The 13,306-nt window shown below is 54.1% G+C and overlaps 2 protein-coding genes across 2 annotated transcripts; one reads left to right on the plus strand and one right to left on the minus strand.

The window, feature by feature from the left end:
- Window positions 1-8,489: 8,489 nt before the first annotated feature.
- On the minus strand, window positions 8,490-9,370 carry CORC01_09182 (Ras-2 protein; the record flags this gene model as incomplete). Its single annotated transcript, XM_022620811.1, has 2 exons — window positions 8,490-9,107; window positions 9,266-9,370. The coding sequence occupies 2 exons, from the start codon at window positions 9,368-9,370 to the stop codon at window positions 8,490-8,492; spliced, it is 723 nt and encodes a 240-aa protein (XP_022472753.1).
- Window positions 9,371-10,659: 1,289 nt separating this feature from the next.
- CORC01_09183 (uncharacterized protein) lies at window positions 10,660-11,419 on the plus strand (the record flags this gene model as incomplete). The annotated part of the gene is made up of 3 exons (XM_022620812.1): window positions 10,660-10,907; window positions 11,058-11,122; window positions 11,208-11,419. 3 exons carry the CDS (start codon window positions 10,660-10,662, stop codon window positions 11,417-11,419), a joined length of 525 nt encoding a protein of 174 aa, XP_022472754.1.
- Window positions 11,420-13,306: the final 1,887 nt, after the last annotated feature.

The raw sequence follows: 13,306 nt of genomic DNA on the forward strand, positions 1-13,306 counted from the left end.
GGCCTCACCCGCTCCATCCGTTTCAAGGCGAGGCACCACACCACCAAGCGTGCTTGTCCGACGGCTCTGAGCCACTACCGTCCCCCCTCTGCATCCTATCACATACAAGAGTACTAGAGTCGCCCAGACGGATTCCCGTGAGACGGTTAACCTCTACCCCCGGTTGGCCCCCACGCGGGATGATCGCCCATGGTGCGACCGTCCTCTCGGTGAGGCAGGTCGCGGGAGATAAAATACGTAAAGATTTAGACGAAGAGGGAGAAATAGGAAAAAAGAAAAGACCTGCCTCAGGTCCCTCGGCTATGCTAAGGACGTTGTTGATAGCCCGGGCTAGTCCGAACAAGCAAGACGATGCCGTACTCTTTGAGTTCAGCCTAGCAGACCGAAACCCTTGAGCGATTGGCCGTTTTCTAAGGGCCTTGAGACGATTCCCAACCTCGCGTTGGCTCCTTGGAGAACAGTAGACAATTGGCGGCCGGTATTGTTTGTCCTGGTTGCCTACTCCACTCTCCCTCCGGAACAGATATGTGATCAATATCTGCCGGACGGCTACGTTTCCCGCTTCGGCTGTTGGAGCCATTGGAGAGAGATGTTTTGGACCTTTCGGATGGAGGAGGGAACCTGGAAAGCAAGACTAGTGGCAGCCAGCAAGCATGGGTGATGAATGACGACCTAGGTACCTATTCATGCCAAGTAGACCAACGACTCCAACGGGCCGGGGGATAGGGAGATCTTGGAGTAGTTCACCCCTTCTCTGCCGCAAGGACACAAACTTGGCGAACCCGGGGAAAAGCCGTCCCAGGTTCCCAGCCGTACGTTCGTGCTCCTCTCGCCAGTCAGGCCTCCCATATGATCCCATCGCCTAGCCGCGTAACGTAACTACTGGGCGCCGGAGCCCGGCCCCGAGGACGGTGATTGGCAGGCACCGTCCGAGATCCGTAAGAGAGGAACGCATGGGGCCAAGCATTAGCAAGGGGGGCTGCCCACTCCCTCGCCTCCACCCACCCCTTCTCGCGGAAGAGGGGGAGGACGATAGAGGCTCCGGGAGTTCGACAGCTGTGGTGGTGTCAAGCTGGTGAACCCGCGAGAAGCACATCCCATTCCGCGGGGCCCTTTTCTCTTCACACACGGACCATACCACTGAGCAATGAAAAAGTCCCGCCGCAATGGGTGGACAAGGGTCCTGACTCGAAATCCCTACAGGACCAGCGCCGGCTCAGGGTCCCCGATTTGTTGCTAACTTGCTGCTGCCTATGGGAAGGGAGGGCTGTTAGAACGAGCGTTGAGAAGCACCTGCCAAATCGGGGAGTTTGAAAGGGACTATTCCAAAGCCCAAAAAGGATGCGTACACAACGTTCCATGCTCACGCGCGAAGGAGCGCAGAGAAGGAAGAAGAAGAAGGAAAAGAAAAGGACCGGCAGGGGGAAACAGCGCAAAGATTGCGTGCGATACCGACGGCTGGGACTACACTAATTCACGTTAGGGTCCAAGATGGACAGCGACAGGGACCGGATTCGGCGATAGGTAGGTCGCAGGGTGACTGGGGAAAGAGAAAATAGACAGTGGTCCAAAGGTTCTGGATGCCGATCCTCAGTCCTCCTCGCCAGACGATTTTCAGCGAGAGTTGATTTCCTTATCAATGTCAACCGACAGTTAGAAATGGGAACTTGAGTGGGAAGAGAGACAGACAGGCTCACCTACAGGCCTGCTTTGTACTGTCCGTTTGATCCGCAACCGGACTCAAGAGTCAAGCACAGTCATCAATGCTTGACAAATTTGGGAATTTGGCAATTTGCAAATGATACTCCCTGTCCAACGCAGCCATGATCGGCTGGCTACCCATTTTTCCAATACATTTTAAAGGGTCCCCGTCGGTGTGGGGGACACTTCTCTCAAGTCAGTCAGTAAGTTCTGGTCCTGCAGAGAAGGGGGACAAGAAACATGAGGAACAATACCTCTCGCCCCCCCCCGAAAATCCTGCGTTCGGAGCGAAATGCGGTGAAACGTAACCCGGACGTCTGGCTCTTGGATCTTCTGCCAAATTTGCCAATAATGCAGGACCCCCGGTCTGGTTCGTGTTTTTCCCTGCCCTCCCCAACCCCATTATCTGATCCCGGAATCGGCCCGTAGTGCAAAAAAAAAAAAAAAAAATATACGGCCGCCCGAGGGATTGCAGAAAGAGCCGACATGCTTCTGATAATACCGAGGGAAGAGGGACAGGGTGGTTGCATGGAGTGTGCTTTGGATGATTCTCTGCGAAAGAATGGAAATCCCGGAGGGACGGACGAGGCCAAGACGCAGACCAGAGGCGAGGCGTGGGAAAAAAGGAACGAAGAGAAAGAAAAAAACCAGCAGAGCGAGCTGCCTTGGAAGCGAATGCTGTTCGGTTCGAGGGTTCAAGAGTCGATTCCACCCCTGGGAGGTTTTTCCCTCGTCGAAGCGAACCGGCGAGCAACTCAGCGTCGTCGTCGAATATGGGGACCAATTACCGGTCCCTTTTCACCGACCTCTCACCTTAGAGACTCACCCCCAACACCCCGAACCCTCAGTGTCGGTGGGACACTCACCGAGGGTGATGTCGCGAACGCCAATGCTGATCGCACAGCCGGGCGCCAACCTCTTCCCGCTCGTTTTACCCGACGGAGCACCACCCCTTCCTCGGCACGGCAGAAGAGAGGACAAGCGGTAAGTACTGAGTATTCGTAGTTGGTTGGGAAGCCGAGGTAAATCTCAGTACGGATACGTCTCTCTACCTCTCCGTCTCTGTCACTCCCTCTTTCTCTCTCGTCCCCATTGCTGCTCGAACCCACCCGGCCCATAGAACCGACCAGAGTCAGAAAGGATGATCAGCAACGATCCAAACTGTCAGAATGGTACCCGGCCCCTCCTCCGGATGCACGGACGCGGTGCCGGGTCCAGCTCCCGTATTACGTGGGCTCGGACTCTCCTGACGTCCGTCCTCTGCCTCGGTGCCTCTCCTTTTTCCACTGTTCATTACGTACGGATGGATACAGGGCAGTCAATCAAGTTGCGCCCCGCCCCTCGCGCCGCTCTCCAGATCCTATGAGTGGTACTTTCTGCACGGGTTGTGCAGGAGCATGTGTCTCCGCGGCTGTTCAAATGTGGCCTGTCAGAGAAACGCCAACCACTTCTTCGGTGAAGTTCCTCGGGGAAGGGCAAATAGGGGGGTGTTGGGTGCGAATATCCGTACCCAGTGCTTCAATAGATACGACGTAGAACAGGCCTTTGATTTCTCTCTGGTCTATCCAACAGGCCACCTGGAATTTCAGCAGGGTCCTGAGTCGCGTTGGGTGGTTCTCGTTGCACGTGCGCCGCCCGTCCAAAAAAGAGATGTCATTTTGGAGCTCCGCCGCCGTCGCGAGTTGAATTCCCGAGGAAGACCTTTTTTTTTTTTTTTTTGTCAAAATGTCTCCAGTAGTGCCCTCTTTCTGCATGGGGCACCGTGATGCCCCTCCTCCTACCTGAGCAGTGCCGGCATAATAAGAGGGGGGGCGACAGTTGAGGGGAAAGAGCTACGTATGGGTCAATGACGGTCCTTTCCCCTCTTTCTGCGGTCTTTGCAGTCAGAGAGAAGGACATAGAGAGAGCGCGAGAGAGGAACAGGTCCGTAGAGAGGTCCGTGTTCAATGAGGGGTTTGAGAGGTTGCGTCTGTCCCGCAGGAATGCAGCCAACTGGGGAAAACAAACTCCCACTCCAACCCTCGCATTGAGTAGCACGACATGTTGCAGTTCGAGAAAGTTAGCGCGTGAAAGAGACGGCGGGAACAGGAAGAACCGGCTGTTGGTCGCGGCGCTGAGGCAAGAGGCTGCGATTTGAACGAGGGAGGGTTGCAATGCATGCAACGTGCTGCAGGAATCCGTTAGTCGTTGAAGAACGCCCCCCCTTCCTCTCTTGGGAACGTGATTGTGGAGCGAAGAATCAACGACATGGCAACGTAAGCTTGCTGGGCGCGCTGGGCTAGCTGGCTTTTGCTCAACCCGAGGTCTGCCAGCTTGCTCGCTCCTGAACCCGAACCATAGGAGATGGACACGAGCAAACGGCGGCTACCAGACCCGAGGTTGCCTTTCGCTCAAGTTGGCGTACAGAGCCTCTGTCTCCATGGTCATGTCTTTGCCCGGCCTGTCTGGGTCAGATGGGGGCACCAGTATTCGTATAGACAGAGTATGACTTCCGGACCTGAGCTGTTCTGAAGTTACTTCACATAGCCCGAATCATTGCAGTGCCAGTACCGTGTTGCTGTATTGTGTCGCGTACTGTGTTGTGTGATTTCTCTTGAAAGCTGGATCCCGTTCAGGTTGATCCTCAACAAAGCCGCCGGGGAAAAAAAAACACTCAAAGCCCGAATCAGTACCGAGCAAGGTGCCTTTACAACACGCAACACGCAACTCGGCATCATTTCGTATATTGCATCCATACGACATAAGTGTCTTGTGACCTCCACATCTAGGCTGCTCCTCTATTATGCAGAAAGGGAGGAAACATACGACTCCCAGCTGCGAGACAACAACCTCTTGCCCTGGACAATGGCACAAGACTGAGGAAAGAAAGCTGCATCGTCGGAGGTAAAATAAATAAATAATTAAAAAAGAAAGGAAGAAGAACAGATTGGATGCTGGTCAGCAGGATCACACACATAAGACACAGGCCACTAGATCAGCTCGTTGGGCGAGATGATCATCCCATCTCGCAATAGACTTTGCGCCTAGATTTGCTTATCGGCACCAGTCCCGCTCGCAAACGCCCCCCGTCTATCCCAGGTAGTGAGTGCGTCCCTGGATGAAGCTGAAGTAAGGAAAAAGGGCTCGAGGCGAGGGAATCATCAAAATACCAACGTCGACTAGCCCGTACAGTACATGCAATGCTGACCACCACCCTCCCTCCACCTTACGCTAGGCTACTACCCCTCCAAAGTCTTGGTGTGTCAAAGGGAGACTGAGTTCCCTACCGCTGAGCCGGTTTAAAAAAAGGCAAGCTTTTTGCTCTCGATACCATCTCCTTGGCCTCCAAACCCGTAGGGTTGAAGTTGACTCCATACAAAGACCATTCATTCATAGGTTGAAAAATTGTAGTAACGAAGCTCAGCGAATCGACCAGTCCATCACCAGAAACATAAACCACAACCTCTCAAAATCTCCCGCCATGTCTTATCGCACGTCGATGTCATCTAGTCCAAACCCACCACCATACCTCCTCGGCTGTCACAGCTTCGCCAAACGTCAAATCGGCGAATCAACCGTCTCCAACCCACTGCCACTTCCCATCACCCAATAACAGCAGGGGTCCAACAGAAGATACCTTTTCTTAAATGAAGTCTCTGCTTTGAGAGCCAAATACCCCCGCATATAGCATCAGCATCGATTCTCCAACTTTCATTCCCATTTCTTTGCTAATCGGCCAAGGTGCTTGCCGTTGGTTCCCTCTGCCTGCATCTTCTCTCTCCACCCACGCCTTGCGAGCCCCAGGAATCCAACCGTAGTGAACCGCAAGGCCACCAAAAGGAAACGAACCAAAAACGCCTTGGGAAGAATACTCATCGGCCGTCCAATTGTATTGTTCGGCAACCTCCAAAGAAGAAAGAGACACACATACACACACAGAGAGAGAGAGAGAGAGCTGTACCGTATACTAGGCAGTACCCCTTCCCACGGGACCCCACCCCCAAAGAACACCCCATCGTTCGTCACTAGTTTCCCAAAAAAGAGACATTCACACACAGATGGAGTCAATCGCTCACTCGCACTACCTCAGCCTCCCGCACTTGGACCCTTGCCCGGCACATAGTCTGACAGACAAGGCAAGACTATGGTGCCATCGATCACAGTCCGTCCATCCATCTCTCTCTGTATTTCTCTTCCCCCTCTCTCTGTGTGTGCGTGTATGAGTGATCTGCTAGCGCCCACCAAACGAAAAGAGAAGCTATGTGCGCCCACGCACATCACACCCCCTCACCTGAACTGAACGAGCCGTCATGTTCCCCCGCGACTGATGTGCCCTCCAAAGATATTCCCACACGCCACGGAAACCCGTCCATCGTTCCTACTAGCAAACAAACGTGCATCCAACGCCACAGAAGAGAGAAAAAAGCATGTGCCCGTACCAAGCAGGTATCTTGGTCTCTCGTCTCCAGAAACAGATATCCGGGGGAAGAGAGGAAAAAGCCACCTGGGGCGCGCGTTGACAATGCCATTATCAGAAAAAAAACCTACCGCTGCCCGTCGGAGGTAACGATGTAAACTAGTATGGCCTTCGCGGAGATGGTCAAAAGTCCGATGGCTACAAACATCCTTCTTTTGCTCCTTTTGCTGATGAATCCTCGCGGAAAAGAAAAGAAACGAAACGTGCTTCCTCTCTCTCTCTCTCTCTCTCTCTCTCTCTCTGTCTCTCTCAAAAGCAGCTAAGCAGTATTCGAAACAATCGTTAAACCAACTCCTCTTCTCTTTTTCGTCACCCTTCTCCGCCTTTGATTCATCATCAGACTTGAAATCTAGCCAAAAACAGAAGAGACCAGTACGTGTGTCAAGATGGATAACTGTGTGTGTGAGAGAGAGAGAGAGTGAGAGAAACTAATTGACCCGAAGCAATGCAAAATGGATCGGTCTAGACCCCCCGATCCAAATCCCCTCACCCACCTACCTTCCCCCCCTACCTTACCTTTTCCCCCCCCCTCCCCTTCCCAAAGAGACAGCTAATAACCCATACGAATTGCAAGCCTTTGTCTCCTAAACCCTGAACCCTTCCTTCCCTTCCGTCACCTTCCATCCCGGAGAAGATGCACCCCTCCCCCTTCTTTGCCGTGCTCTCACTGTGAGAGGAATATGGAGAGCTATCAGACAATGGAAGTACGCTACCTTTACACTTCACTGCTCGCCCAGAAATCCCGTGGGTTCCCGGGTGGAAGCTAAATGCCGCCAAGCCGTCAAAACACACACACACACCCCCAAGCTCTATCTAAGGTATCCCTCTATTCGTACGTCTCCTCTCCGAAAGCCCGGCTTTGGCATGTTAATAATTAAAAAAAACCTCAAATGTGGTCGAACACGGAACCCGACTTGCCCCCGTTGCGCCCGTCGCGAGGTTCCCATAGCCAACGGCGGTCCTCCTTCTCCCTTAACTCCGTGTCTCGTTAAACTTCCCCTCCTTCCTCTTCGACATTGCCGGATGTGCTTGCCACTGATACTCTGCTTGCTTCTTGTCTTCGCTGACCCCTAATTTGCCCTGGGATGTTGGCCTTTTTTCTTCCTCCCCCCCCCCTCTTTGCGCGCCCCTGAGCTGAGGAAAGCCGTTGTCAAAGTCCGTCCTACTGACCACACGCCCCCTCTCCAATCCTCGTTCAAGAACAAGGTCCCGAGGGAGCGGAAATCGCGGGGTACGGCGGGCAGAGAAGACTACGCGCGCGCGCACTCAGAGAGCTCCTCTCTCCCTTTTCTAACTCCCCCAAATCCTCCCAAATTCCCCAAGGTCCTCTTCAGGGTTTTTCTTCCGGGGGAAAATATCGACAGTTTCCGAACTACGAAGTAGCTTTCCCCGATCCATACATAGTTTTCTCTCACCAAGTAACCCTTCCGTGAATCGCAACGTCCACTTGGGGTAAAGTTTCCCGGGGGCGATACGTTGTAGCGGCAAAGCGAGCGACGGGGCGGGAGGCGATCAAAAAATCAAGGATGGATGGGCGGATAATGTAGATTCAACGAGTAACAAGTCAGCCTATCCTGGATGTCTAGCTACGTCTCGACAAAGAGGCAACACCTCCTTGCGGTCACCTCCCCTAAAGTGACTACTTCCAGCCGCAACTGCGGCGCAGAAAACAGGTGATGTTTCCGTACACACAGATTAGAGCTTCCTCGCATCTGCCACAGTCCTTCAGCCTCTCCCTCCCCAGGCAATTCTCCTTCTTAGCTCGCGTGCGCGAACATGAATACTCCATATGAAGAATCCAAACCACAAACATATGAACAACAATCCGGGAGTAGAAGTGAGCAGATACATGGCATCATTTTCTTTTGCGACTGACTAGACGTCAAAAAAGGCCTGTAAAAAAGACTCCTATAACACCACCGCCAGCTTGCCCTCATGTGTTGTTTGGAATGAACAAAAAATATGAACTCCCAGTCTGCCCAAAGGTTTGATTGAATGTCAGGAAACCTACGCCCCAGAATATGCCTCTCTCTTTTCGTGCGCCGTTCGCCCAAGGAGAAGCTAGCTGTTCATCCGTGACGTGGGGAAATGTCCGAATCGTCTTCAAAGCAGAACTCGAGATCTCGTGCGCCCAATAGTCGTGGCTGCGACAGCCTTTGCCAGCGCTTCTCTAATGCTGGCAATCATCAAGTCGTGACGTGGAAAATGCTTTTGCCTCGCGGCAGTGGGCCCGTCGGATTTGCGAATCGAATGGATCGGGGTTTAGGCCGTGGATCCGAACAAGTCCGTCGAGGAAGGGGTGGAAAATAAAAGGGTGAGGTCGCAAGCGAGCTCACAAAACAACACATTTACTCTTTCCTTCCCTTCTGCCCACTTTGCGGCGATAGCGGTCGCCACCCTCCTTGTCGTCGTACCTCGCTCCGGCATCGCCATTGATGGGCCGGGTGCTGCTTCGTCCGCCGGGCTGCGGCCTCGAGGCGGCCTGTCGCTGCCTCCGCAGTATTCTCACAACGTCATAGAAAGCCTTCTCCACGTTTATGCAATTCTTGGCCGATGCCTCCACGAACTCACAGCCCAGCTCGCGGGCCAAAGCGTGTCCTTCTTGTGTCGACACTTCCCTCTCGGTGACTCTATCGCTCTTGTTGCCGACGAGCATGATGGGCACGGGCGCTTGTGGGCTGGCTGCAGAGATTGGCGAGCCTGGGTATGACGGCGATGATGCACATGACTCCTTGACTCGCTGGATCTGATGATGAAACCGCTTGATCCGTGAAAAGGAGGATCGTGATGAGATGCTGTAGACGAGAACGAATCCTTCGCCGTCTCGAATCCATTGATCTCGAAGGGCTGTATACTCTTCTTGGCCGGCGGTATCGAGAACTTCCAACATGCATGCTTGGCCGTCAATGACGACTTGTTTGCGATACGAATCCTCAATCGTGGGGTCGTACTATTTACGGTGAAAAGCACGGTCAGCAGGGGGCTCTTGGCGGTAATAGCAGCGGGGAAAGGATGGAATTTGGGGCAACGATCGGAGGAGTCGATGACCGACCGAGGAGAAAGTGGCGATGGGGTGCAGGATGGAATGGATTGAGAGCGGCGACCTACTGTTTCCACGAAGTGTTGCAGGCAAAGCTGGATTGTCAAAGCGGTCTTCCCCACGCCGCCGTCGCCCAAGACCACCAACTTGTACAGCACCATTTTTCCTGCCATGATGGGCAGCTATCGGAGGCGAAAGACGATAAAAAGAAGGCGAATCTTTGTCGTTGAATTAAGCCGCTCGATTGATGATGAGTAGCGAAAGTCAAAGCGAGGCAGAGGTAGAGGGGCGATTCGCGGGGGGCGGAACGCGAAGTGGGTGGTGGTTCGTCGGTGGTTGTGAAGGTGGTGGTGGAGGAAAAGACGACGAACGCCAGTCAAGACTCGATAATAGAATAGGCAAGGTAGAAAAAAAAAAAAAAAAAAAAGGGGGGGGGGGGGGGGGGGGGGGGGGGTGGGGGGGGGTGGGAAAGGGGGGGGGGAGAAAAGGAAAGAGACGCAGAAAAATCTCATATTAGAAAAGGAAAAGAAAAAAAAAAAAAAAAAAAAAGAAAGTAAGACAGGTTGGTAGGTAGGTAGGTAAGGTAAGGTAAGTGGCAGCGAGGCAGCGAGTAGTAGTGGAGGCCTAGAGGTGGTGGTGGACTGGTGGTGGTGGCCGCAGGAAGTTGGGAGCAAGGTAGGAGCCCAAATCTTGTTGGATTTTGGAGCCCGAGCCCTGGACGTGGACAGTGGACTCTCTCCTAAGCAGACTGGTGGATTGGATCGACCGGACAGGACCCGACAAGCCAGTCAGTACGTAGCAGCAGCGACAGCGGTAGTATCAGTAGCGGCGGCAGCAGCAAGCACCAACGCAGCACTGTGACTGGGGAGGGGTCGCTCGCGGTGGGTGGTCTGCTCTCTCTCACTTTCTCTCTCACTTTCTTTCTTTCTCTCGCTCACCCTCCTTCTTCGTTTCTGTGCCTTGGCCTGGTCGAGGCTAAGGTATGCTGGGCTAGACCGGCAACTGGCAACTGGCAGGTTGGCACACGGTCGCGTTGCGGATGCGAATCGATGCGGGCAGGTTTGGTGCAAAAGTAGGAAGGTAGTCAGGTACTGGAAGATTGCGCGCACACAGGCCGTATGACCGTCCTGTCTGACCCTCGGGCTGCTTTGATTTGCTTTTCTCTTTCTCTCCTTCGTCTCGTCTCGTCTTGTCGTCTTCTTCGTCTTCTCGGATTGGCAAAAGGTGTGGAGAATTGACAGACACTGACTGGACTGGCGGGTCTAGCTTGGGACCTGGGCTTGTGTTAGATGCTTGGGTTAGGAAGAAGGATGATACCGGGATAAAGGCGAAGCGGAGCGGAGGCGCACAGCCGACTGTTGGCTAGCCCGCCCTTCTCCTGAGAGGCTGTCAACCCTCGTTACCTCCACGCGCCAACCCGAGCCACCCAGCTCTGTATCCGCCGCGACTTGGGCTGGCCGGGATGGGACGGGGAAGGGGACTGAGTGGCAGCGAGAGGGGGAGTAGGAGTGGGAGGGGGTCGACGAGGAAACAGGGGTGCAGGCACGGGCTGGAGACGAGCGAGCCACAGCAAGCAGTTCCAATTCCGCCGGCGGGTTGGGGATTATTGGTAACAGCGACGACGGCGGCAGCGGCAGCGGCAGCACCAGCGGCAGCAGAGCAGACAAAAGCAGACGAGGGTTGCGGTGCGGTACGTACTCTCAAGCAAGCGTACGCATGCAGTCAGGTAGGTAGAAAGGCAGGGCAGAGCAGAACAGGACTAGACAGGGTACCTGGGTTGTTGGTGCTGGCGTCGCATCGGAGAACGTACCTTTGGTGTGTGGTACGTGGATAACAGAGTACGGTATCGCAATACCGCCGTGCTCCGACCTCGATGAATCGTTCAGTCGCGGCTGGTTCCTTGCGCAGAGGTATGGTAGGTCCAGGTATGGATATGGAGATGTTGAGGCAAGCCGCAAGACGCAAGACGAGGGCCGGGATATGGCGTGGATTGTCACGGTATGCCGGCAGCGTCGTCGCGCCTCCGAGGTGCGGACAAGGGCAAGCTTTGGTCGGCTCGGTTCGTCGTGAGAGACGTCGGTCGGAATTGGAGGGTTGCTGATTCAACTGAATCAAAAGTCGGCGACTGGGCAACCCCCCAAGTCAGCTCCAAGGCAGTATCAAGATGTATCCCAGTACGAGTACGTCCTTGTTTCGCTCGCTCGGCTTCTCTCCTTCAGTGATGCTCAGACTGGCAGCAGGAAATTCCAGTAGATAGGCCACGCGAGATTGGCGAAAGAATAGGCTGGACCGAGTGAGAAGACGGCTCTGACGAAAGTGGATTTGAGCTGTATCGACGACTGGAGGGGTGAAGACGAGGCAGCTGGGCAGTCAATGGGGTAGGAGGGGCAATGATCAAGGATGAAGCCAGCGACGGGCGACGGGAGACCAGCAAGACGCTGTTTGGCATGCGCTCGGTCCAGCACACGAGGGAGGGGAAGGGGGAGGGATCGAGAAAGTAAGATGGATGCGTAAACGTACCGCTAGTGTTTCTGTGCAGCGACGTGAGGGGAAAGGAATGAATCAGCGTGTATTTGTTCGTACCCTGGGAATACGCAGCGAACAAAAGAGGCGAGGACCACGAGGGCGCGGGCAGGAATGGAATGCGGCGACGTATCGGCACCTGATATACAAGTGACAATCAGCAACCAGCAATCGCCTCAGCCCAAAACAAGACGAAGCGAGACAAGTTTATCAAGCTTTGTTTGCGACGTTGGCCAACGCCAAAACGCCCACCCAACCGGCAGTATCAATGCAGCTTACGTTTCTTCTTTTCATGATTCTGATGACGATGCCAGAAAGGCGTGTCAATGCGATTGCCAGCGGCCCTGCTTACCTGTATGGTGATGTGGTGTTGTGGTGTTTTCCTTTTTTTTCCCACTCCTCATTGATGGATACGTCTTGTTTGATTCGCTAGAATGAAGCATGTCAGATAGCGAGTGGTCACTGCCAGGTCCCAGGTTGCATCTCGTTTGGAGAGCAGGAAGGGGGTGCTCGTGAATTACACCTCAGGATGCAGACAGATGCAGACAGATGCAGACAGATGCAGTGACAGCCCTGGGCAGTAGGTAGGTACCCGACCTCGATGATGGGAAATGGAAAGAACCAACGTTTGGGTAATGCACCTGACGTTCCTCACTCCGTCCCCTCCCACAGCTCCTCTCCTCGTGTCCATCTCTTGCCCCGAACACTTCACCCCAATAAGAAGGTACGCAGTGCAGTACCCAGTACCCGATATCACGTCACAGATTGATAGCAAGACGTGTGGGTTGAACTATCTGCGAGCTTGAAACCACGACTGTCGACCGGACGGCCGCCTCCAAACTGAGTAGCTGAGATCCCTGGTCATGGTGGGAGAGCAACATTTTCACTTCCAAAGGTACCCATACCTTACATCATTCACAGACTATCCGTATCACGTACCTGAATCAAGCACGAGGCTATGAACCCGCCTTCAGCCTGGACATCGACTTGGAACACGGCTATCGAGACCCAGCCGCGAGCGGCATGACCTGGATGAAGGAGCCTCGCAACACTGAAGAGGCTCAGCAGCGGATGTACCGGTATGCATCTACCCTTTTGGCACCCGTATGCCGTGGACGAGGACTCGGCGGATACGGAACACGCCAACCGCCTGCCGTCAAGTCGCCGCGGTCAGATACCTTCTTGCCATGTTGATTCAGAGAAGCTCTTGAGCTACGGGGTTCCCTGCCCTGTGCAAGGTGACGTTTGTCTGGTCAGAAATGCAACAACACCACGCCGGCTTGGGCTCCGACTGCAGCTGCGGGTTGCGAGCTGCATGTTTCCTCTTCCCAACATTAGCGCGACTGTCCTAACGAACCGGCTGGTCTAGGGCCCAATTGACAGCCCGCCCCAAGTCACACAGCCCGCGCTGGCGCATCCGCCCATCCTCCCGCCCACGCCCGCCCACTCACACATGCCATACACCGGGCACGACGGGCCAGACATGCCAAATGTACGAAGCAGACACACCTTTATTTATTTATTTTTATTTTTTATTCCCTTTTTATTTTTTTATTTTTTTTGGCTTCCTCATCTTCAAACCCCCC

The sequence above is a fragment of the Colletotrichum orchidophilum genome (genome assembly GCF_001831195.1).
Source record: "Colletotrichum orchidophilum strain IMI 309357 chromosome Unknown Scaffold_81.1, whole genome shotgun sequence".
In the NCBI taxonomy this organism is placed as follows: Eukaryota; Fungi; Ascomycota; class Sordariomycetes; order Glomerellales; family Glomerellaceae; genus Colletotrichum; species Colletotrichum orchidophilum.